The sequence below is a fragment of the Dipteris shenzhenensis genome, chromosome 25 (assembly GCF_047967505.1).
Source record: "Dipteris shenzhenensis isolate YYH24624 ecotype China chromosome 25, Dip_SZ_1.0, whole genome shotgun sequence".
Classification (NCBI taxonomy): domain Eukaryota; kingdom Viridiplantae; phylum Streptophyta; class Polypodiopsida; order Gleicheniales; family Dipteridaceae; genus Dipteris; species Dipteris shenzhenensis.
In genome coordinates this window covers 47,135,538-47,162,632 of record NC_141620.1, presented here as the reverse complement: position 1 = coordinate 47,162,632, position 27,095 = coordinate 47,135,538, and the positions used below count along the sequence as shown (strand labels likewise).

General features: G+C 46.5%; 1 protein-coding gene across 1 annotated transcript in view; it reads left to right on the top strand.

Moving 5' to 3' along the window:
* LOC147885969 (kinesin-like protein KIN-4A) overlaps positions 1-27,095 on the top strand; it is a 220,312-nt gene that overhangs the window by 46,415 nt on the left and 146,802 nt on the right. Inside the window, exon 4 of the mRNA XM_087396260.1 lies at positions 6,157-6,309. Coding sequence (XP_087252386.1) covers positions 6,157-6,309 — 153 coding nt within the window. The remainder of the gene's footprint in view (positions 1-6,156; positions 6,310-27,095) is intronic.

The window sequence follows — 27,095 nt, the reverse complement described above, 5'->3', positions numbered from 1 at the left end:
GGGTTCGTCAACCTTCATTACACTCTCTCGAAACTTATCAGTGTATTCTGCCACTGATAAATTTCTCTGACGAAGGTTTCTATATTGATCCCAAGCTCGGGATGCTTCGTCAGGAGGTAAGAAATGTTTCCTGAACTCTCTTTTAAACCCCTCCCAGGTAGTGGATGCTATACCATCTTTTTGTTGTTTAATCCACCACCGATCCGCAGCCTCACTAAACATGTGGGTGGCCTCACGGATCTTCTTGATGTCATTTCTAATTTCACAAATGGCGAACACCTCGTCCCATTTATGTAACCAGGTCTCAATGACATTGGAGCTACGATCATTCATCCGGTCAGAATACTTTTCCGGTTTGTAATTGGCAATATTGGGCACTTTAGCCTTCCTAGGCTCGACCGTATGGACACTAGACTCCGGTTCCATTGGAGCCTTTCCCTTCTCCTCTCGAGAAGGTCTGGCAGACATACTGTGTATCGCTCTCCTAAGTTCGGACTGCCCTACATTGGCCTGTAATTGCTGCGCTAACAACTATTGCAAGGCATCCTCTAGCAATGCAATCCTGCCAGATAAAGTATGAGCTACTGGGCGCGACACCTGCTGGGTCGGCCAGACTCCTGACTCACAAGGGTCCCTCCTGGAAGCTCCTTCTTCTGCTTCCATTCAGTTCAATGGGTGTTTTGTTCTATTTCGTTTTGTTTTGTCTTATTTTGTTTTTTTTTCTTTTTTTCTTTTTTAAACACCGCTAGAAAATTGTATTTACAAACTGACTCAATTCAGTGTACTGACACTCTGACACAATTCCCTATACTAGGGAATACCTGCAATCCCACATGCACACTGACCAGGCATTTGACATAGGCATATATCTCAAACCGCGCTTTTCCCTATACTAGGGAAATTCTTGCAAACTGACTCTGACTGAAGCACACAGGCATATGCACAGGCATAATCTGTCCCTGCTACAACATCAAAGCCTCATGCAGGCTGATTACTCTCGAGATCCTATCTATAATAGTAGAGCATCACCCGACTAACTCAAGTAGGAAAAAAAAACATGAAACTGATGGAGATCAAAGAGAGCTCCCTGGTTATCAACGGATTCATCACAACCTTTTTGATTCCATGCAGATCCCGCCAACAGTCTACAGTTACAGCTTCCGCGCTTGCTGGCCAATTTCGGAATACGTGGACAGCTGTCCGTCGACTAGCGCTCCCCGCTATTCTGCGTCGCCTGTGCGCTCCAGGTCACAGCTTACGTGCACAAATTCCGAATACACCTCTGCTATCTTGCGTCACCTTCGTCGAATCATCGAAGGCCTCTTCCTTTGTCTGTCGGACTATTCATGTCAAATGGTCTCCCCATTCACGAGCTGCTACTGTCCATCGTCACGGGCAATTAATGTCGAAGGGTCTTACAGGATGATCATCCATAATTTCGTCGATCCCTTCCTAATTTCTAGCCTTGGGCTCTGATACCAAATGTAAAGACTATCTATCTAATTCCTAATGCAGATCACGGGAGCAGCACCATGGATATCCTCCCAGCCAACCTTGCTGAAGCTAACGAGCAGGCAGAGAAATTCCAATCGTGAAAACATACGTGAAAATCCTTCTCTTCTCTCTCTAGCCTCAACAAGCCCCATCTCCCTAGATAGATCTAGATGCCGCATGTCATCCATATAGGACCTTCCTAATGCAACATTTCACCCCTCTCTTGGGATGCATTAAATCCTTTACCCCTAGGCACAATCTTCGCATTAGGCCCTTAGCCTTAGATCTACCTAGTCTGGTGCTATCAACCCTCACCTAGGACCTTGATATTAATTCCCTCCCGATCATTTACATGAAGCGCAAACAAATATATTACAAAGATAGATCCTTTAAGGGAAATGTCGACTGATTCTTCCGAGGTCATGCTACCTCGGCTAGAGCATAACATTGAGGTGCATTATCACTATGTGCGGGAGAAGGTTTTACTAGGTCTTATTGATCTAGTTTATGTCAGCACAAAGGATCAGGTAGCTGACATATTCACGAAGGCATTGGACGCAGAGAAGCTGCGCAAGTTCAGAGACCTGCTTGGTGTGCAGGAATTGGGATTGAGCTCGAGGGGGAGTGTTGAGATATCGAGCTCCACTCGTGATATGCCAGAGTGACCGTTGTGCATTTATGTCACCGACTTGTTAGCTACAAATGCGGTTGGTACACCGCCCATGAATAATAGCTGGATGACAGCTATCCTTATGTACTCTAGTTCGTGGCTCAGTTAGTATGCCACCTTAGTTAGCTAAGTTTGGTTTGAGACCCTCATATAGGGTTCTTCTATTTCTTTGTACTAGAGTTCTTTTGGCTTTCACAACTAAGAAGAGGAAAGCTATTTTCAGCCTCCACCTTTGTGTGTATTTCCCCATTGTGTATGTGAGAAAGCCGCAAGTGAGACTCCTTCCTTCTCTCCCACTATCTTTACACCCCCATGAAGGAAAGGTGAGGGACTACTAGAATGAAGCCAAGAACAGAACATGACAATGATGGACTGCTAATCTGTGCACGCCATGTAGCTTAGAGGCTCATATCATAGCATGGCTACATGACCCGCTCATAGGTCTAGAGAATACACCAACATCCTGGAACTCAGCTAGGCCTAATAAAGAGACCCATCAAAGCCAATAGAATGGCTCCCACCATACATCCCCCTCTTGACTCCATAACAGAATGGTGGGGAGTCAGACACGAAAACTAAAAAAGATTACAATCATTTTAGGAGGACAATCCAAGGCTGTGAACCTGCTCATTATTACAATCATTTTTTGGGGACTACCCAGGGCAGAGTACCCAAGCACACATAGAAGAAATCAGAAACAAAAGTCACGATCATCAGGTGGTAGGTACATAGACCTCTAAATGGAGAGAGAGATCTCTGATGTTGGTAGTGAGAGCATGAGTTAGTGTGGAAGCATCATCTTCTTCTTTGTCTTCACTTGTTGCAGCACGAACCAAGTTGGCATGATCCTTGTTTTGTTTCTTGGCAAGCTTCTGGAAACATCGATCCTCGGTGTGACCAAGTTTCCCACCAGTAATTGCATTTAAGAGGCTTGAATTTGCCTTTTCCTTTGGAGTACAATGCATTGGAGTCCAGAGGGTCTATAATCCGTCTTTCATGATCAACGAGCATAGCAACCATATGATGATAACCCATTTGTGTCACTAGCAATGCTGGTATGATCTCCCGGTACTTAGGAATTTCCTCAATGCTCGAGAGGAGCACAACAACTTGATCATGTTTCCCTATAGGGGCCTTCAGACTAGCAAGTTGAGTGGCAAGGGATTCCATATGATTCAAGTGAGCAAGAAGAGAGTCTTCATTCTTCATTTGCAGCTTGAAGAATTCATGTCTTAGGAATACCTTTGAATTGATGACTTTGTTGCCGAACAATCCTTCAAACTTAGCCCATAATTCGTGAGCAGTGGAATTGAAATCAAAATGGTGAATAACTTCATCACCCAACCCCAAACCAATGAGGGAAAGAGCTTTGTCATTCATATTCTCCCAGTGTGCAATTTTATTTTCATCTGATGGTGGCTTTTTATCCTTGCCACTAACAATATGCCACACTCCATCTTTCATAAGTAAAGACGCATCTTTGTTTGCCATGTAGGGAAGTTCTTACCGGAAAACTTCTCAAACGAAATGGTAGTTGATTTGGAAGAATCCATGGCTGGAAAAGAAGTGCAAGTGCAATAAGCGCAATAAGATGAAACAAATTACCTCAGTTAATCACTTCATTCGTTTGGGAAGCTTCATTCATTGGGCAGCATCTCATGGCAGTCTGGGCTTGGAGTAGAGAGTTTGGAGCTGGCAGAAGTCGTGGGCAGCATCAGCAGCTAAGTGGGCATGCATGGGCAGCAAGTGCTGGTGTAGAGAGAGGTTAGGTGGAGATGAGCAAGGGCGGAAATGTGGGTGAAGGAGCTCTGAAATGGAGGGACTGAGGAGCAGCTACTAGGCGGAAATTGCTGCAGCATCATGGCGGACTGTTTGGCACTGATAATGGAGCTGTGGATGGCGGGCAGAGAAGAGAAGATCCCACGAACAGTCCACCTTGTTGGAGAAGTTGGTAGGCAGCAAGGTGGAAGCTCATGTTCACCTCCAAGTCGAGATCTTCATGTCGGAGATGAGGCAATCTTCCATGGTGAAGCTAAGGGGAAAGTGGAAAGGAAGGAGGAGAAATGAGTGCCTTTCAAGGAGAAGGGAGAGTAGCGTCATTGGCCTCCCTCACCTCATCTTCTTGGAAGAGCAAAGGAAGAGAGGGCTAGGAACTACTAGTACCACATGAAGGCACATGGCATGGAATGGAAAGGAAATGGAAAGACTAAAATGAAGATACAAGTGCAAAGCAATGATAACCAAAGTACTCACATGATAGAAAGCTTGATGTAGACTCCATATAACAAGACTAGACAAGTACAATGCCTTTATAGAATAGGCACACACTTTTTTTTTTTGGTGAGAAGAAATATTTTATTACTGTAAAATAATTACATTCATAGTTACTTCAAAAACGAAGTAACTACTACTCAACTAAAGATCTCAGTATAAGCTGTAAAGCCGTATACACATCCTGATCAATCAAACGAGTCTGAACACAATCGTAGAATGATTGCTGTAGAGATCGTTTGAAAAAAAGAAAGGATGAAAATAGTGGATCACCAAAGACTCTATGATTTCTGTCCATCCATAAAGTCTGTAGTGTCCAGTAGCGCACCCATACAAAAAAATAAATCAAAACCCTGTCTCGCTGGATGAAAACCAAACAACCAGAAAAATCTGCCAAAAGTAACAGTAGGAAATCTCGCTCGAAGCCTCTATCGGATGAGAGTGATGAAATCACAAGTATGTGGATAGAATAGGCACACACACTCTAGGTGTCATATGTGTATGGGATAAGTCCCATAGTGACATGTGGCACACTAGGATATAAAGTAGTCTAGTACTACTCTAGAACTCAATAAAATACACTAAAAGCACTCACTTTGACTTCATGTTCTAACAACCCCTTCGTGAGCCCTAGTCCGAGTCAAGCACGAGCTACGTGGGTCCATTCTTATTTCCCAAGGTTGCAGGGCACGGTAGAGCAGTTTAGGATGCCAAGGCGAAAAGGTGTGAGGTATCCACATAGCATAACAAGTGCAAAAGAGGGGATATTGTCACATGCGCCAGTGCTAGGCACAAGTGGCAGTGACAGCTGGCTGCATGCTCACCATGTCGCAGCATCTCAACGCAGCATAAGTGCAAGGTTTTGAGGCCCCAAAGGGCAGCACCAAGTGTAGGTAGTGGGCTGGGGGAGGGAGCTTTTATAGGCAGCCTCAATCCCCTTTAAGTCGGCCCATAGGGCTGCGTGGGCAGCCCCTAGCAGCCCCTCCTCTAATTCTACATGATTGTGGTGACTGTAAGGTTGAAGATGCTTTGGCTATGAAAGCATGAGAGTTACAGCAGTATAGTCCCTCCTTTAACCGCTGTTTTCTTCTCCCTGTGAAGTCTGGCAATATGCCAATTATAGCTTTTATATATGATAGCATAAACTGCCTCACTTAAAATTTAGCAATTTAACCCTGTGTGGGTGTGTGCATGCGGTGTGCTATTGAATAATATTTTTGTTCCTATTTTAGTCCTATTGATTTCTTGGCAAGTTGCTATCATCTATTGGAAATTAAAAAAATAGAGTCTCTCCTCTTGTTTCTTTATTGAAATAAAACTTGTGTGTGATAACGCTTATTATCATCTTCTCTTATGCATTATCTTGCTTCCAGCCATAGCTTAAGCGCCTGTTGTCAATTATGAAGTCTCTTTAGTGCTCATACATCATTTTAAGAAAGGTTCTTCCATGACCTGCTCAACAATATCTTGATAAATTCTGTTCATGGGTTTGTCATCCTTTTTATGAAAGTCCATGTATAAGAGGAGACACTTGGGAACACATGCTTGAGACATTGTGTAATTATGTTCCATATTGTGTGCAGTTATGGATGAGGTTATACAGTTAGTTATTATTAAAGAACCCTACAAGTCAACACAATTCTCTGCAAGAAGTTGAGGGTAGATGCTTGGCAAGTTGTTAATGGTAATGATTTTAAAGTGGCATTCTTGTTGTTTGGCAGACAGGGTCTGGGAAAACATACACTATGGGAACTGGATACACTGTAGGTAGTAATACCGACAGTATTATACCTCAAGCGATGGAGATGATATTTAATAAAATAGAGAGCTTAACAGAAAAAGTGGAAGTACAACTTCGGGTATCTTTTATTGAGGTAACTAGTAGATGCAGTGCTTCTCCTTTCTACTGATATGATTAGGACAATAGTGTAGGATTTCAAAATTTATATAGTATCTATCCACATCAAATCTCATAAGGTAGCCAGTATAAATTTCTGTAAAGGAACTAGCCATCAGATAAGTGCCTATTTGTATATGAATAGTGAAGACTCCAAACTGGTAATGTATGAAGCTCTCATGGTTGGAATATCAGGAGGTATAGGAAACTGCCTATATCAAAAAGTTGCATGTAGTTTGAATAATTTTTGAAAAATGTTTGATGATATGGCTGATATTCAATAATGCAACACTTCAAGCCTGTTGCATGGGAAAGTGTGTGGACAATGGAAAGTGGATTACATTTCAAGCAACTCATCGTAAGAATAAAAAAACCTCTAAAAAGAACCCTATGATGTGGAGAACTCTTACAAAGCCCTTTAACATTCCTCTTTACCAACATAGTCATATACCTACCCTTCTATGGAAACCAAAAGTTGTGTTGCGGGATTGTCCTAGCTCTCCTGCAACCTCGCATGTTGATTATGCTTTGAAACTAGAAGAAGTATCTTCACTTTCTAAAAAAGATGAAACTCTTCTTTGAAAATTCCATAGGAAATTTGTCATATCTTATATGGACCAGTGTGCCAATAATTATGTTTTTATTTGTGAAAAGTTTTACTTAGAATATATATTCAGAGAAGTGAATTCGTATGCCAAAACTTACGCCCCTACATTTAAGAAAAAGAGTCTCCTATTCTCCTTCAAACATACAATTTTACGACGCTTTATACAAAGTTCAAGCTATAAGATCTGAAGTTTAGAATCAAAAAGCTAATGGCTGAAGTTTTAAGCTGAGATTTGCTAAGATAGATGCAAAGTGCTGAACGTTGAGAAAACAGCTTTATGTTTTGACTTTTTGTGGCTAAAGAATAAATATCATGACATTGATTTTAAAAATAAAAGATACACAAAGGTCATAAGTATTGAAGATGTTTGCTCTTGGATAGATTTTCTTTTAGATAATCGTGACATCACAACAGGTGATTCTCTGTTTCAACAAATTATAGGAATCCCTATGGGCTCTAATTGTGTCGTCTTTACTTTTATCTCTTCACTTATGAATTTAAGTTCATACAACGTCTTATCTCTATCAATACTTGTTGCTACATAAGCTTAGCCAAGTTAGGCATTTTATAGATAATTTATTTGTACCAGATGTTCTTGACTTTCAGGACTCTATGTACAAAGACACTTGTGCTCTTGGAGAAGGAATCTATCCTCATGACTCTTGTGAACTTAATTGTAGGAGATTCTAGTGTTTTCTTAGATCTTAGACTCTCTCATGTGCCATAGGATTAGAGGTTGACATGTATGATAAACGACAACCACCTGATTATGGTGGCTTACACAATATAAAAATGCCTCACATTGAGTCAAACATATCTGATTTGGCAAAATATGGAGTCATTTCTTTCCAATTCCATAGATTTTCCTGCCTTTGTACAACTAAGGAATCTTTTATCACTCAACATAGTAATTTGATCACTTTGCTAATACACAAGCGGTATAATCTAATAAAATAATGAAAAAAGTACCCACAATCTTAGATATGCAGTTTTTTAATCTACGGTGTATCGGCCTTAGGCATGTTTAGAATGATTGAACATAAACTGAAAACAAAAAGTGGAGAGATGAACAACCCGTTTTCATTTAATTAGGATGCATGTGCTCTCTAAGTAAGGAATTTAATATAGCATCATTGTAGGATGTACCGTGCATCATTGTAGGAAGTGGTACATAAGTGTAAGTGATTCCTTTAGTTTTTAATGTTTTAAATAATTCATTCGTTCTCTATTACCATCCACGGGAGACCAAAGGTCTATGGGACAATAGAAAAAACCATGCAGTACATCAGCTTAGGGAGGGCACATGGCAGCTCCCAAGGAGTGTAGAAGCAACTCCAGTTATTTAGAGTACCTAGACTATGTTCTAAGATCATATATATCATTGGCCATACATCATTTTAAGACTAAGAGTCTTTTGGTTTGGATTTAAACTCCTTGATAAGTGCTATTCCACCATGGTAAACACCCCACTTTCCATCTTTCCTAGCAGCTTTAACCTAATTCCGTTGCTTTATCTTTCAGCTGGACTCTTGTGTGTGAAAGAAAGAAAGAAAGAAAGTTTATTAAAGTCTTTGGAAGACCGATGGATCTATGAGACTGTGAAAATCCTATACAACGAGCTGTGGTAGTGGAGCTACTAAATGAGCGTCCATACCAATGCAAAATGCAAAATGCAAAAAATGCAGAATCGCAGTACTAAGTCCTAAGTACAGCATAGTCATGTCGATGGTCGACTATATATCGATCTCGGCATCATCATCATCCCCAGCAACAGCAAGATATCAGGATGGATGAGGCAGTGGAGGCATGAAGTCGGTAATAGAGTGCTGTCGGGCACTCAGAGGTGCGGTCCTGGCACGTCTCCTAGTCGTAGCTCTGCGTCTAACCAGGGCAACTGTGACCCCCGTCGATCGGGCTCCAACTCTAAACAAGGAGGGGATGTCTTCAAGCGTGATCTGTGTGTCGACCCTCTGTCTGAGCTGTCGTGTCACGGGCTCCGGGTCATGGTCATGTCGAGGCCTCGTCTCGTTGGGGTCCATGTGATCTAGCTGAAAGAACTCCGTGATAGAGCTCTGAGAGGGATCAACCGAGGAAGAAGTCTGCTCCTGTCTCCATGCTCGGAGTATCCTCTCGGGGTGTCTAAGTGCCTCATGAATGAAACCTACCAAACACCGCTGGTCTGGGTAGGAGAGGAAACGGGCTAAAATTCCATAACTATCTCTGAAGAGGCAGTGGAAACGTCCTCGGATCTCATAGTACACAGGACACCTGAAGATGAAATGCTCCTCTATCTCAACCTCTTGTATGTCACATAGTGTGCATATGCGCCGCTCCCTGGGTAGTCGCTCTGCTCTGCCACTCTCGATGCGAAGTCTGTGTGAAGAGACCCGGAACTGCCCAAGAGAGATCCTCATCGAGTGGGGTGGGTGAATCTGTGTGTATCCTGGTGGGTCAATGAAACCCTCCGCTTTGATATGTAAGAAGTGATCTCTGTAGAAGCTAAGCTTCACTAGGAGTTCACTCGGTTCCAACCAGGTCCGAAAAGTGTGTAGCTGTAGTAGATCCTCACGGATAACCTAGTTGACCTCGTGTCATAAGAGGGGAGAGAACGGAGCATCCATGCTATACTGGAAGGGAGGTAGTCTATCCATGTGGAGCCCCAGTCGCTCAAACCATCTCTCTATACGTGCATACCAGTACCTCTGATCTCCTCCTGCTGCAAGTGCCATAGAAGAGGATAGAGCTATCCATGGTAGCCTGCTATGCCCCGAGGTGAGAGAGTGAGTGTGAGAGAGAGAGAGAGAGAGAGAGAGAGAGAGAGAGAGAGAGAGAGAAGAAAGAAAGAAAGTGTATTATTGTCCACTAAAGACCAAAATGGGCCCATGGGACATCAAGAACTCTGCATACAAGATAGCACAAAATCAACGTGCCACAAAGAAGAGGCATCGTCGAATATCATCTAAGTGCTACGCAATACAATGCAAGTGAAAGTACATAATGTCAAATCTGAGCCTAAATACAAAGTAAACTAGATGCAAGGAAACCGCCCCTGGGTGCAAAATGGGGGGATGAGTACAATATGCCAATGCAAAGATACAAGTCTAGGTGTCACGGAGTCTGAGAACCAAAATAATACTGGAAATCTTGTCCATCGACTCTGCCTCCTGCTATGAGAGTACAAATCTGAGCAAAGGTGAGGTGAGCGGCTGGTGGGGCGAGATCTCCATGAGTAAGTCTCCTCCGAAAAGCTGCCATCATCCTGGATCGTCTGGAGATGAAGCGACGAGTTCGTCCCCTATGTAACAAGATCCTGCGGCGTCTACAAACCATCTCATATGTACATCCACAGGGTGGAGGCATGTGTCCTGTGTGAGCTCTGACCTCCTCGTGCTCCTCCTGGTCTCTGTCCTCTGGTATAGCGTGTGCCTGAGCTCTATCAGGCTGGGCTCTATCACGCTCCGGTCTGTGCTGATGGTCTCTGAGGTAGTCTCGTCGAAGCATAGTGGCCTCCTTGACATAAAGAGCTAGGCAATGCTGATCCTCGTAGTCCATCACTCGTGAGAGAGGTCCAAAGCCATCCGTGAAGAGACAGTGGAATCTACCTCTGAGCTCATAATATAGCGGGCATCTACAAATGAAGTGCTCCTCTGACTCCACCTCTCCCATGGTGCAACAAGGGCAGATCCTGGTCTCTCGGCCTGGTCGCCGTCCATCCTCCATGCGTCGCATCCTACCAGCCTCTATCTCGAGCTGATGCGAAGAGACTCTAAGCTGGCCAAGGGCAATCCTCAGTGAGTGGGACATGTGGATACCTGTATAGCCTGGTGGAATGACAAATCCATCCTCTGAGATCCGAAGGAAGTGGTCACGATATGTGGCCATCTTCGTCGGAAGCTGCGTGGGATAAATCCAAGTGCGATACGTATGAAGCTGCAGCAAGTCTGCTCTCGTGACTTGGCTAAGCTCGTGGCGAGTCAACTCGAGATGAGGGGCATCTATGCTGTATCGGAAGGGAGGCAGTCTATCCATGTCTAGTCCAAGAGATGTGAGCCACCTAGTGAGTCTGAAGTACCAGCAGTATCGGGCCCCAGATCGTGCCAACTCCATAGAAGATGCAAGTGCTAACCATGGCAACCGAGCTCTGCCTGCTGCTGAGTCTCCAAACTCCCTAACCCTGTGCAAATACATGACCGACTGAAACGCTGCATCCAATGCAAGGGGAGTAGCTCCAAACTCTGCTAGCATGATCTCGTGTGGAACTGTAGCCTTGGCCCTAATGAGCCGAGAGAACATGATGATCTGTAACCTCTCTACTCGTCTCCAATCTGCAGCGCCGAGGTCTCCTGCCCAGAAAGGAGCTGCATACATCGCAGCTGGTCTCACCAATGTATCAAAAAGCAAGGATTTCGTATCGGGATGCTGAAAGTGGGACTGAAAACACTGACGCTCAAGATGAGCCAACGAAGCATACCCTTTACTAATCCTATCTCGTGCTGCATATGTCATGGTGAAAACCGGTCCCCTGAAAACTGCCCCCAAATAAGTGTACTCTCTAACAAGCTCAATGGGCTGTCCGTCATAAGTGAAGCAAAACTCATCTGTGCTGTAAATACGATCAGAGGTGTTGAAAACCATAACCTTGGTCTTGCCAAGGTTTACGGTCAACCCCCTGTCCTGGCAAAACCTGTGGAGTGCCTCAATATGTGCCTGGAGGCCCTGAGCAGTAGAGGAAATGAGAACCACATCGTCTGCATACAGGAGGATAGGAATGGAGGATCCTGAGAGAGTAGAGCCCACACCGCCTGTCATCTGTATAAACATCTCTAGCTCATCAATATATAATCCAAAGAGAGTAGGAGAGAGCGGGCAACCCTGCTTCACCCCAATCGTGCTGCATACCTCCTCTGAGAGCCCCTCACGTGTCCGAACCCGACCAGTGACCCTCTCATACAAAGCCATGATAGCCCACTGTATCTCTCCACTGAAGCCCATCTGGCGAATCCTCTGAAACAATCTGAATCGCGGAACTGTGTCAAATGCCTTCCTGAAGTCCACGAAGCAACAATAAAGCCGTTGCCTTCGTGACTTCGCCTCCTCTACCAGTGCCCTGAGTGTGAGGATGTGGTCAAGTGTCGAATGATCCCTGCGAAATCCAGCCTGCCCTCTGGCTCTAAGTCATGTCGTCTCGGCATGGTCATTTATACAGCTTTCCAAAACTGATGCATAGATCTTGGCCATAACGTGGCCAATCATGATGGTCCTGTGATTCGACGGCTCCATAGGGTCCCCCGACTTGTGGATAGGTACTATGGTATTGCCTAACCAGGACTGTGGTAGGCCTGTACAAACAGACTCATTGAAGAGACGGGAAAGAACAAAATCTAAGGCATCAATCCCATGGATTACATACTCCGCTTGCAATCCATCATGATCCTTAGCTCTCCTGTTCTTCAATCGGTGGACTGCTGCACGGACACTCTCTGGTGTGAAGAGACTAGATGAAGCTGGCCTAGGGGAATGGGATAAATCGATGGTTGGCTGATCTGGAACATCGTATAGAGCTGAAGTGTATGCAAACCAGACATGTGGATCTGTGAGGGGGCTCTGAGACTTCGAGCGGAGGAATTTTCTCCAGAATTCCTTGGAGTCACAGCTGAAAAGCAAGCTTCTCAGCTCATCCTCATTCCGGGCTAGAAATTGGCGTTTCTTGCGCCTAACCAACCACTTGTAGTCTCTCTTGGTTTCGGCAAGGAGGGGAGACTTCTCCTTGGTCTCAAGGTGAAGTTTTCTGCGGAGTTCCTTACACTCCTCGTCATACCAACCGTTGCAAGGAACAAGACCAACCGGTGGGGGACTAGACGAATGACATGTGGCAGGGAACGACATGTGAGCGGCAGAAACGAGTGAAGTATGTACAAGTTCCCACCGGTCCTGCGTGGATGGCAGAGCATCTAATAGATGAGGACGGAGTAGGCGGCTGAGGTTCTGGCTATATACATCATCGAACTGGTGGTCGAAATGAACCTCGTAATAGGGTTGGCGGTCATGATAACGAGGGGGGGGTGGGTCATGGGAGACATTAGTCAAAGTAAAGTGGATGAGTGCATGGTCGGCAGAGGGCATGAAGGGGCTAACAGTAAGGCTATGGATGGAAGGGACTAGAGTCGGGGGACCTATGATGTAGTCGATCACGCTAGTACCACGCCCAGAAGCAGAAGAGAATGTAGGCATGGAAGACTGTGGCCACTTGGACAAGCCGTTATAAATGACCATACTGTGCGAGGTGAGGAGCTCCAGTAACTGACATCCCTGATCTGTGGGCTGATGAAGTCCGACAGAGGCTATCATCGTGAAATGCTGGGAGTATGACCGGATCCTCCATGAAGTCATAAGTGAGGGCCTGTCTGTCTGAGGTCCTCGCGTTGAAGTCTCCTAAAAGGATGACTTCTCCGCGATGTGAAAAATCTGCAATGTCCGCTGAGAGATCCTCAAATATGGACTGGCCTGGTCCAGTGGAAGAATAGATCGACTGCGCCGGGGGGAAGTAGCAAACTGCAATAAAAAGATATCGCTGAGGGGCTCTGCGGCGGATGCGTACCCACAAGAATCGGGCATGTGAATCCGCTCTCTCCACTGTGATGATCCGATCGAGATGCTCTCTGTACAAAATGGCCACTCCTCCAGATCCTCTCACTCCAAATGTTCGAGTGTGCTGCCTGAAGGCAGATCTCCATGTATACCCTGTCACTCGTGGCAAAGGTCTCTCTGGACTCTCGTGTGTCTCCGTGAAAAAGATGATATCTCTCCCAAAGAATGCCCCCCGTAGATTGCCTGGCTGTGCTGTAAAAGAACCATTGCAGTTCCATACAGTGACGCGTAGACTATCTGACGGGTGGTGTGTCCCATGGGCCCTGTCCCGTCAAGCGGTCGTAGCAGGAGGTGGAGGTGGGGCTATATCTGCTGGTCTGCCATCTCTAAGCACTGTGGGAGCACGCCTCAAGGTGCCTGTGATGAGTCTGCCATCCCTGATCACTGCCCACTTGCCCTGAGCTCGGGCTGCATCTCTCTGAGGCATGAGCGCCTTGCGCTCCTCTACCTGTATCTGAGTCAGATCCTCGTCCATGGAAATCTGTGGGTGGTCTCTGAGTGTCCCTCTCCTCCTGAGGGCAGCTAGACATGCCTGGGCATCTCTGAATCTGATAATGAGGGGCTGCTCTCTAGTACGATCCCTCCCGACTCTATATGATCCTACTATGCCATGATCCTGTACTCCCAGTGTCTGAGAGACAAAGGTCACAGCCTGTGTCATGGTGGACTCTGTCGCCGAGGGCAAGATACCACGAATGCGAATGGTGAGGGCCTTTGTGGCCCTCTGCTGTGACGCAGAGAAGTAGAATTAGAATTTATTATCGTCCTCGGGGAGCCAAAAAATGACCCATGGGACCTAATCCTCAGTACAAAAAAAATATCCTCCGATGTGGAGGGGTCAAGAGTTTTCAAGTTCTTGACGGTACAAAAAAAGATGAGTGACAAAAGACCCCAATGCTGTCGGAGAGGTAGTGGAGAGAACTGATGAGAGCTGTGTGGTGTCTACTAGTATCTGCTGGTAATCATCCTTGATATGTGCATATTTGGGGCAATGTAGGGCTACGTGTGCCTCTGTCTCGACTGTTTGTGAATCACAAAATCTGCAAACTCTGGCATGTCATGGCAAATTCAGCCAAGCTCCTTTCTCTATGGCCAAGGTATGTGACCGTGTGCGGAATCTAGCAATATTCCTGCGATAGAGAAGAGGGATGGGAGTGCTGATGTATGGCTGAGTAGAGGCATCTGATTTCATGAATGATGACTAGCATAGAGGATTAGGTCCCATCATCTTAGGGAGGGCACATGGCAGCTCCCAAGGAGTGTAGAAGCAACTCCATTTATTTAGAGTACCTAGACTATGTTCTAAGATCATATATATCATCGGCCATACATCATTGTAAGACTAAGAGTCTTTTGGTTTGGATTTAAACTCCTTGGTAAGTGCTATTCCACCACGGTAAACTCCCCACTTTCCATCTTTCCTAGAAGCTTTAACCTTAACTAATTCCACTGCTTTATCTTTCAGCTGGGCTCTTGTGTGTGAGAGAGTGAGTGAGTGAGTGAGTGAGAGAGACAGAGAGAGAGAGATTTTATTCGTATCTTTTGGTCTGTTTTGCTTCTTGATTTGTTTGTTTATTTTTGCTTAGTGACCTTCTTCCTTACTTCTTTATTTCTTGTTATATTTTCCTTTTGTTTATTTGACGTATTTTAGTAAACCCAAGAGACTCCATGGGTCCTTAAAAACCCAGTATAGTTGCTTATGCTTGGGTGCTGATGACGACATAAGCATTGCTTTGCTTGCTAAATTTGTCTACCTTTAGTTTTTCAAAACAATTTGTTGGCTCATTTTTCATCTCTTTTGTTTTCTCTTTTATTTTCATTATAGAAATTTATAGTTTAGATCAACAAAAATCTGAATTTGTACGATTGTATATATTCTAGGCTTACAAAGGTATATATAATAAATGTGATGCCACAAGCTCACACAATCATTTGGTGCAATCGTAGTATTTTCTTGAGATGTGCTACTGTTTACAGTCATGAAGCCTTCTGCTCACAAGCATAAACGGACATAGAAGGTTAAAAATCAAAGCTGGTTGGTAACAATGGCCAGTGCTCGAAAGGAGGAGGATTAGAAGAAATAGAGATAGACATAGATGTTTTATCCTCTTTAGGAAACCAAAATATGTTTTTTTGGGACTAGTACAAGAAATATGATCATTGCGAAATCAAAGTATATGTGCGCTTACATGTTGCATAGTGTACATGAGGACAAATGGTAGGAAACAACCAAACCGACCGAAGGACAAGAGATCCTTCGGCCATTGGGTTAATGCCCATAACTAACACTTTCTTGCACACATCAGGGGCAAGAGATTGTGATGGAACCTAACCGAAGGACAAGAGATCCTTTGGCCATTGAGTTAATGCCCATAACTAAAACTTTCTTGCACACATCAGGGGCAAGAGATTGTGATGGAATCCTTAAAAATATCTTATGATTGATGTGCCTTCTGATAACAAGAGGAAAACTGCAAGAAGAATTGCAGCAAGGTGTAGATGCTAGTCTACTTTTAAGATGGAAGCGACCTTTTATGTGCATTCATGAGCTCTTCTTGTTTTTACCTGGTGGTACATGCCTAGTACAATGCGAAAGAGGTTTGGGGCTGTAGTGTATCTTTGAACGAAGAACATAAAAGGCCTTTTTGAGCTTTTGTAAATGATGGATGATATATCTATTGTCCGTTTGAATATTTAAAGACCTTTACCTCGGCCTTTTGTACATTCATGCACACACACACCACAAAGAGAGAGAGAGAAGTAGAAGTAGAATTTATTAACGTCCATGGGGGGCCAAAAATGACCCATGGGACCATCTCAATACAATGTAAAGAAAGTCTCCTCAAAAAGAGGGGTCGGGAATCTATGAGTTCTTGATGACATGTAAAAAGACAGGTGACAAAAGATCCCAACACTGCCAGAGAGGCAGTAGAGAGAACTGATGTCAACTGAGTAGAGTCCTCCAGTATCTATTGGTAGTCCTCCCCAATATGTGCATATCGAGGGCACTATAAAGCTACATGTGTCTCCGTCTCAACTGATTGCAAGTCGCAAAGAGTACAAACTCTGGCATGTCTAGGCTGATGCATCCAAGCTCCCTTCTCCATAGCAAGCGTATGAGATCTGGTGCGAAACCTGGCTATATTTCTGCGATAGAGAAGAGGAATAGGTGTGCTAATGTAGGGCTGAGCAGAGGCCTCCATGGACATGTATGTAGACCAACATGAAGGGTTTATGTTGTCTTGATAATACTCCAACATTCATGCACGTACACACACACAAAGAGAGAGAGAGAGAGAGAAAGAAAAAAAGAAAGTTTATTAAAGTTTTCGGAAGACTGATGGGTCTATGAGACTGTGAAAATCCTGATACAATGAGCTGTGGTAGTGGAGCTACTAAACGAGCATCCATACCAATGCAAAATGCAAAATGCAAAAAATGCAAAAAATGCAAAAATGCAGAATGGCAGTACTAAGTCCTTAGTACAACATAGTCATGTCGATGGTCGACTATATATCAATCTCAGCATCATCATCAATATCATCATCATCCCCAACAACAGCAGGATATCAGGATGGATGAGGTAGTGAAGGCATGAAGTCGACAATAGAGTGCTGTCGGCCACTCAGAGGTGCGGTCCTGGCACGTTTCCTGGTTGTAGCTCTGCGTCTAACCAGGGCTACACTGACCCCCGTCGGTCGGGCTCCGACTCTAAACAAGGAGGGGATGTCTCCAAGTGTGATATGTGTGTCGACCCTCTGTCTGAGCTGTCGGGTCACGGTCATGTCGAGGCCTCGTCTCGTTGGGATCCATGTGATCTAGCTGAAAGAACTCCGTGATAGAGCTCTGAGAGGGATCAACCGAGGAAGAAGTCTGCTCCTGTCTCTGTGCTCGGAGTATCCTCTCGCGGTGTCTAAGTGCCTCATGAATGAAACCTGCCAAACACCGCTGGTCTGGGTAGGAGAGGAAACGGGCTAAAATCCCATAACTATCCCTGAAGAGGCAATGGAAACGTCCTCGGATCTCATAGTACACAGAACACCTGAAGATGAAATGCTCCTCTGTCTCAACCTCCTGTATGTCGCACAGTGTGCATATGCGCCGCTCCCTGCGTAGTCGCTTTGCTCTGCCGCTCTCGATGCGAAGTCTGTGTGAAGAGACCCGGAACTGCCCAAGAGAGATCCTCATCGAGTGGGGTAGGTGAATTTGTGTGTATCCTGGTGGGTCAATGAAACCCTCCACTATGATATGTAAGAAGTGATCTCTGTAGAAGCTAAGCTTCACTAGGAGTTCACTCGGTTCCAACCAAGTCCGAAAAGTGTGTAGCTGTAGTAGATCCTCACGGATAACCTAGTTGACCTCGTGTGATAAGAGGAGAGAGAACGGAGCATCCATGCTATACTGGAAGGGAGGTAGTCTATCGATGTGGAGCCCCAGTCACTCAAACCATCTCTCTGTACGTGCATACTAGCACCTCTGATCTCCTCCTGCTGCAAGTGCCATAGAAGAGGATAGAGCTATCCATGGTAGCCTGCTACGCCACGAGGTATAATCCCCATATTCCCTAACTCGGTACAGATATGTGATGACCTGAAATGCAGCATCTAGCTGTTCTAGCTGTAAAGGGGGTGACCCAAACTCAGCCTGAATGATCTGGTGAGAAACATATGACTTACCATGAATCATCCATGATAACATGAGAACCTGTAGCCGCTCCACATGGGCCCACTCTGTGTCCGACAAGTCTAGCCCCCAACAAGGGCTGCCATACATCCCCGCTCGGCGAGCCAAGGAGTCAAACAGCAACCCCTTGGTGCGTGGATCTTGAAAGTGCAAGCGGAAGCACTACCTCTCTACCTTGGCCAATGAGGCATACCCTCTACTCAAGCGTGCCTGCATCGCGGGTCTCATAGTGAAGCTTGGTCCAGAGAAGATGACCCCGCAAATGTGAACTGCTTCTGACGACCCCACAAATGTGAACTACTTCTGACGCATGATGGCTCGAGATGTATTGAAGATCATGACCTTGGTTTTACCCAGGTTGACCTTCAGCCACGTCATCTGCATAGAGCAAAATCTGGATCAGCGTGCCTGCAAGAGAGCAACCTATACCCCCCTGTGTCTGCATCACTTTCTCAAGCTCGTCAATGTAGAGGCCAAACAATGTAGGCGACAAAAGGACACCCTTGTTTGACCCCGATGGTACTCATGATCTCGTCTGTCCACCTGGATCCTGCTCGAACTCTGCCAGAAACTCTCTTGTAAAGTGCCATGACAATCCAAATGATCTCCTGGTCATAACCCATGTCCTGTAGGCGCCGTATGAGGCGGGCTTTGTGTCAAATGCCTTGCGGAAATCCACAAAGCAACAATAAACCCTCTGCTTCCATGACCTCGCCTCCTCGATGATACATCTGAGCATGTGAATGTGGTCTGTGGTTCCATGATCACGTTGGAATCCGGCCTGTCCTGCTGCTCTAAGTCCACGACACTCTGCAAGTCTGCTAACCTCGGAGTCAAGTACTGATGCATAAATCTTGGACATGACATGTCCAATCATAATGGTCTTGTAGTTCTCTAGGCTCATGGGATCCCTTGCCTTGTGGATGGGTGAGATAGTGTTAATGGTCCAAGTGTGTGGAAATCCCAAACAAACCGCTTTATTAAAAAGCTTTGCTAAGATCGGGGCTAGGAGGTTAATCTCATATGCAATGAACTCAGTGCATAGCCCCTCATGATCCTTCGCTCGGCCATTATGAAGTTGCATTATGGCATCCTTTACCCCTTCTCTAGTAAAGAGGGTGCAGGATGTGGGATGAGGCATGCGTGAGAGGTTAGGGACTGGCTAATTTGGGATGTCATAAAGTGTGCGTGCATAATCAAACCAGATCTGGGTGTCAGTGAGTGCCGGAGGGGACCGTCCTTCTAGAAATCTCTGCCAGAAGTCCTTAGAGTTGTTACTAAACAAAATGTTCAGTAGCTCCTCCTCGTTTCGACAAACGAAGTCTAGTTTCTTCCTCCATACTAGTCTACGGTATTCACGTAGCGTATCTGGTGCGCTTGGAAGACTGTTTTTGGTTTCGAATTTGAGTCGACGGCGTAAGGCCTTACACTCATCATCGTACCAACTATTACAGGGTATAGTTCCAAGGGGTGGTGGGCGGGTGGAGCGGGTGGTGTGGGGAAAGTGTGAATGGCAGCCTCGTGTAGTGAGTGGGTGACAAGGGCAGCACGATCCTCTAAAAGGGGTATGAAGTCAATATAAGCGAGAAGTATGTACAGACGGCCAGAGTAAGAAGGTGAGTGATCTCGATGAAAGCGTATATCGTGGTAGGTGGAGTAAGCACTGAGTGGGGTGAAAGGTGCTATGCGAAGGGAGGTGGAGATGTGAAAGAAAAGGTATGTATGATTATCCCCTGGGGGGAGAGGTGCTACAATGAAGTTAGTAATGCGAGATGTGAAGACAGGGGATCCCATGATGTAATCAACAACACTGGAGCCCCCCCCATGTGGAAAGCATGTGAAACCACCTGAAGCGGGCCATCTGTCAAGACCATTATAGATACTGAGATCATGTATCTTGCCTAGGTCTAATAGGACTTGTCCATAAGATGAGAATGGACCTCGCCTGTGAGCCGAAACCCGTAGCATACCTGCCTCCTCAAGATCAACATCTACCAGTAGAGTGGAATCATCTCTGAAGTCAAGGAGTGGTACCTGACGGGGCCCTTGTCCTCGCATTGAAGTCCCCCACTAGAAGGACTTCTCCGCGGCTAGAAAAGTCAACGATGGACTGATAAAGGGCAGCAAATGGGGATGTCTCATTATCACCTCGAATATCTCTAGCAAAGTGGGAGGTCTCCGGGGGGAAGTAGCAAACTGCGACAAACAGATCCTGGCTGTCCATGTGTCGTATCCGGATCCAAAGAAATCTGGAATGTGTATCTCTCTGCTCTACTGAAATGATCCCCCGAAGTGTGGATCTGAAAAGGAATGCAACTCCACCTGAACCTCGAACTCCTCCTGTACCCCTCGTCTCATCTCTGTAGGCGGACTCCCATGTATATCCGTTGACTATTGGAAGAGGGCGCTCTGGACTCTGATGTGTCTCTGTATAGAAGACTATGTCGTGGCCTGTATAGGATTCCGAGAAGTTCCTTGGTTTCGACCATAAGGTACCATTACAGTTCCAAATGGTGTACAGGGTCTCAGATATCTGAGTCTCACAGACCCCGCTTTCCTATGTAGGGGAGGGGGCAAGTGCCCTACGGGGGCCTGTAAGAAGTCGTCCCTCTCGTACCACTACCCACTTCCCCTCCTTCCAGGCCTGATCCCGCTGCTGCAGCAAAGAGCGCCTCTCCTCAACCTATAGAGGTGTGAGGTCCTCATCCATAGAGATCGCTGGCTGATCTAGAAGGACTGACCTGCGTCGTAGAGCTGAAAGTCATGCCTGAGTGTCATGGAATCGTATGATCAGGGGTTGCTCTCAGTTGGGATCTCTCCCCACTCGCCATGCCCTCTCTATCCTATGCTCAACCACACCCAAGGTAGCGGCCACGAACGCAGTCGCATCTACCATCGGTGTAGCCTCAGTGCGTGGGATTCCGCGTACTCTGATGTTGAGAGCCTTACTGGCTCTCTGTTGCTGCTCCATGAGGGTAGCCGAAATGGTTACCCTTGCGGGTTCTCGTTTGGCCACGTCAACCCATCTGGAAGTCTCCTCAATAGCAGATTGCATGCTCGCAATCTATGCCTCAACCACCGGGGTACTCCTTGGGACAATGTGTATGGCTGTGACCTCCTATCGGAGCTGCATGATATCTTGTCTGAGTCCCTGAATAAGACCCACTTGCTCCCGAATGGCCCTAGCCTGCTCCTGTATGATGCGGCTTGAAGCAGACCTACTCCCGTGTGAAACGAGTCAGCTCCATCTCACGCTCACGAAAACTATGTATCTCCGTGACCAAGGTCTCATGGGCCTCTGGTGTATCAGCCCACCCATGTCCATGCTGGAACTATGGTGACTGTGGCATGAAAGAGTGGGACTGAGTCCGAAAACTGGACGGTGACTGAGTGAGGAACGGAGATGACAGTGGAATGGATGAGGCAGTCCCAACGGGGTGTGGGAGGGTGGGCTGACTGAGAGGGAGAGGGGAGAGTGAAGCGTAATGCGGCACAGTGTCTACCCCGAGTCCACTTCGGTTGTAACGTATGTCCACATCCTCCAATTTCAGTTGTGTCGTTTGCTTTTTTTTTTTGTTGTTGTTATTGTCGTCTTTCTTGGCTTTGTCTCCCATTTCTCTTGGGGTGCGGGTGCAGATCTTAGTGTTCGACCGAGAGCGGAAGCACCGGTTCCCCCCTCATAATGGGAGGCACGTCCAGTGCGAGGGGGTGGAGAGGCAGGGCGGAAGCCTGAAATGGAGAGGCAGCCAAGAGGTGGAGAAGGAGGAGAGGCTAAGATGGCGAAGATTTTTTTTTTTTTAATGGTGGTTTTTTTAAAAAAAAGTTCCCAAAAAAAAAAAGGGAGCGAAGATGGCGAGGGGAGCAGAGAAGGGGGGGGGGCGGTGGATGAGTAAAAAAGGAGGGAGGGAGGTGGCTGAGTGAGGGGGTAGCGGGGAGCGAGGGGTGGCTGAGGGGAGCGAGGGGCTGAGCAGGGGGCAAGGCTAAGCGGGGAGTAGGGGTGGCTGAGCGAGGAGTAGGGGAGCAAGGAGCGAGGGAGTGGGGAGCGGGAGAGCGAGGGAGCTGAGCGGGGAGCGGGAGAGCAAGGGAGCAGGGAGCGAGGGGTGGCTGAGCAAGGGAGCGAGCTAGCGGGGAGCGAGGGGTGGCTGAGGGGAGCGAGGGGTTAGAGGGGAGCGAGGGGCTGAGGGGAGCGAGGGGCTAAGGGGAGCGAGGCGTGAGCGGGAGAGCGTGAGCGTAGGGAGCATAGCATGAGTGTAGGTTGAGCGTGAGCGTGAAGGCAACGATACGGGACTACTGTACAAAGACTAGTGTCACCTCTCAGCCATAGACAAGGAGGGAGGGAGCGGGGAGCAGGAGAGCGAGGGAGCTGAGCGGGGAGCGGGAGAGCGAGGGAGCGGGGCGAGAGAGAGAGAGAGAGAGAGAGAGAGAGAGAGAGAGAGAGAGAGAGATGCATTAACGTCCACGGGAGGCCTCACGGGCCTGTGGGACAAAGTGTACAAAAAAAAAAACTCATATAAGCCTCAATGGACTAGAGCAAAGGGCACGCTAGGGCCCTTGCGGAGTACTAATATATACCGATCTAATGAGCGCAAGAGCTCACACAAAATCCAAAACAAATACAGACTGAAGCAAATTTAGAGTTGGGACTTAGAAGTCGAAGCCCGGCACCATGGTGGCTCTCCGATGAGCTATGTAGATATCTTGAATCTGTATCTGTCAAGCTGGCTCACGCTGTGGTGGGGGGCGTGGTCTCTTGGATCTCTGAACCCATTGAGCTATGTTCAGAGTGATCCCTCGTCTCTGTTAGTCTCCCCTGAGGAAAACTATGATAGGCCGGACCTCAATAGAGTGTGCTATAGTCACTCTCTCCGCCTCGCACGTGGTCTCTGTGTCCCTCTCTCAGTGGCACGGTGTCGGCTCTCTCTGCTGACCTAGGCTGCTCTCATATCAGCTAGCTCCTCCTCTACTCCATTGTGTCCTGGAGCTTACTCAAATGCATAGAAGTCTGTGACCCATCGTGGTGCTTGGTCAGCCTCTGTCTCCTATGCGCTGGTTGCCTCTTGTTGCTCTCTAATGTGCCGTGGTAGTATCTCCCTATGTCGGCGCATATCCACCAGATAGAGCCCAATGCATACCTAATCATGAAAGTGGATCAGTCGTGAGAGTGGACCACAGCTGCTTTCCTTCAGGTTTAGGCAATGGTAGCATCCCCAGATCTCATAGTAGGCTAGACAGGCACAAAGAAAATGCTCCTCTGTCTCAACCAACCCCAATGTGCATAGCATGTAGATCCATTGCTCTCTGGGTATACCTGCGGCTCTCCCTGCCTCAATCCTCAGCTGATGGGATGAAACCCAAGTGATCCTCATTGCGTATGAAATTCCCGTGTCCTCAAGATACTGGGGTCTTATGATGAAACCCTTTTCCGATATTCTCAAGTGGTCGTGATAGAACTAGGTCTTGGTAGGGAGCTCCTAGTGCCCCCCCCAAGTGTTTGCTCTGTCCTCTGCCAGTCGCCTAGATGACAGCCTTGCTAGTCTCTAGTGAGATAAGTCCCAAACTCTTGTTGGCTATGGCTAGCAATGGAAGCTCAAAAATGGAGGTGAGAAGGAGAAAAACGAGATGTTGTAATGAATTGCTGCAAAACTAAGAGTGGAGGCTCAAGAGAGAGCCAACATAACAAAACCCTAGGGCTAACTGCCCTAACTGGACTAAGTGTCCTAACTGACCTAGGTGATACATGTACTAACTGTAAGAATAGTCCTAACTGACTATAACTAGGCCTACAAGGCACATACCAAGGAATAAGTGGCACCTATGGATAGCCCATAGAATGGCCTACAACTCTGTGGACGGATGTCATTGTCTAAAAGATGGCATCAACTTGGAGAGGTGTCATGGTGAACTCTGCCTGTACTATCTCATGTGGGACTGAGGGCTTACTCTAATCATCCTAGATCCCATAGTCACCTATAGCCGCTCACCCATTCAAGTCAACCTTGCTTGGGGTTAGGCTTTTGTGGTTAACTTTCACACTTGAGACAGGGCTCAAGCTCTCTCAAGGTGGGGTGAGTATATGGGAGTAGGTGCTCTCGAGGTGACTCCGGCATCTCAACTTGTATGTCCTTTCAATAACTAAGTTCCAGTTCTCTTTTGGTATTCGGTGTGAAAGTGGGAGAATTGGGGCTGGGAGCATGTACAAGAGGGGGCTGGGTTGAGCTAGTAGGTGGTCATCTCGAGGCGGGGGGGAGGGGGGACGCCCTGTGCACATCACTACACGTGCACGAGGGCCCCTGGTGAGGAATGTTTGAGAGAGCATAACTTTCACGTGCGATATCGGATTGACGCGTTTCTTGAACCGTTGCAACGGGCCTGATGAGCTCTACGAGGTTGGATTTTGAAGTGACCCTTGTTGTTTTGTGTTTGGAAGCTATTTCAGGAAAACCCGCGCAACCGTTGTGGGATAGAAGCAAGATATTTCTCTAAGTGCAAACCGTTCACGTAAAACTATAGATCACTCCCCCAAAGGATGGTGCATACATGGCAGTCAGCTGTACTAAAGTGTTGAAGAGCCAGCACTATCTTCATGGGCTCACCTCAGTAAGTGAAGTTATGTCGGTGAAGCATTGCGCGTGAGGTGTTGAAGATTATAACATTGATCTTCCCAAGGTTGACTGTCAGGTCTCTCTCTCTGTGCAGAACACCTCTATGGCCTCCAGATGTCTCTGCAACCCCTCTGCTAAAGATGATATGAGGACTATGTCATTAGTGTATAGCAATATTTGTATCATGAGGTCAGCCAGTAGTGATCCCTCACGGTCTATGGAGGATGTGATCTCATCAATGTAGAGCGTGAAAATAGTTGGTGAGAGAGGGCGGCCTTGCTTCAACCCTATCGTGCTCTTGACCTAATCCGATAAACCTCTTGGTGCACGAACTCTCCCTCATAAAGGCTCATCACACCCCAAATCAAAGTCTTTGGAATGTATCTCCTGTAGTTTCCTGATAATGAGGGATCACGAGACGGTGTCAAAGGCTTCCAAAAGTCTACAAACCAAGCGCAGACTTTCTGGTGTCTGGACTTCACCTCCTCAATGATAGCCCTCAAAGTGAAGATGTGATCTAGAGTGGAATGTTGCTTCTAGAATCCTACCTGTCTTAGTGCCCGCTGCCCCCGGAGCCTCTGTATGATTGTTGATCTCATTATTTATAATGGTCTTGATAGATGGCCTTCCTTGGGTGGCTTTCGTTGCTTCCCACATGGAGGAGGCTCCAGCATTGTTGATTACATCATCAGATCTCCTGCCTTTGCCGCTCGTATCACTGACTTTGTTGTTGCACCACTTCCTCCTGGGGCTTGACCACACATACCTCTTCATCCGTATCTCCACACCTCGCCACACAGTACCCTTCACTCCACCGATCACTCATAGCACTTATCATGACATACATTTCGATCGTACTCTCTTGCCTAGGTACTCAGCACGCCTTTATACACTTCTCATGTATGTTGATTTCATACCCTTACTAGAGGATCGTGCTGCTCTGATCTATTACCCGCTCACTTCACAAGGCTTCCCTTCATTCCTTCCCTCAACTATTCGCTCCACTCACCCCCCGCCACTTGGGACTGTCCCCTGCAACAGTGGATATGATGATGAATGTAAGGCTCTATGCCGTCAACTCAGATTCGAAACCAAACACAAACTTCCGAACGAACCTGAAATGAGACGCGAGTATTGCCGATTGGTTTGTGGGAAGAAACATGATTTTGTCCACCAAAACGAGAAGGAATTAGTGAACACCTTGTTTAGCAACAACTCCAAGGACTTTTGGTGGAGATTTCTAGAGTGATGTCCCCTTCACCTCTCACCGACACTAAATTATGATTATGCGCACACACTATATGACATTCCAATTTCCGAATCAGCTAGTTCATGATCTCTCACATACACTCATCCCACTTCCTGTACACTTTTCACTAAGTGGGGTGTTAAAGATGTTGTGATGAAGCTTCATAATGGCCGAGCAAAAGATCGTAAGGGTCTATGCACTGAATTCATTGCATATGGAATATTAATTCCTAGCCCCGATCCTAGCAAAGCTCTTCAATGAAGCTATTTGCCTTGGCTTCCCACGAACCTGGACTATGAATACAGTCTCACCCATCCACAGGGCAGGGGATCACATGAGCCCGGGAAACTACATGATCGGGCATGTCATGTCCAAGATTTATGCATCAGTGCTTGATACCGAGGTCGGTCGAGATTCGTAGGGATGCAGGAGCTTAGAGCATATGGACAAGCCGGATTCTAATATGATCATGAGACCATGGATCACATTCTCGCACTCAGATGTATTATTGAGGAGGTGAGGGCATGGAATCAAAGGGTTTACTATTGCTTTGTGTATTTTCGAAAAGCCTTTGATACAATTCCAAGAGCCCACCTCATCAGGCGCTTGTGCAAAGTCCCGATAGGGTCTGGATGGATAGATGAGATTTTGAGTACTATTGGGGTCAAACAAGGGTGTTCTCTATCACCAATCCTGTTTGGCCTCTACATTGACGAGCTTGAGACAGTTATGCAAACACTGGGGGAGCCTGGTTGCTCTCTTGCTGGCACTCTGATTCAGATCTTGCTATATGCAGATGATATGGTACTCTTATGATCCTCAGCAGCAGGAGAGGGCCTCCAGAGGCACTTAGATGCACTACAGTCTTTCTGGAAGTCGAATGATTTAAATGTCAACTTTGGTAAAACCAAGGTTATGATCTTCAATACATATCGGGTCGCTATGCATCGGGAGCAGTTTACTTTTGATGGGTC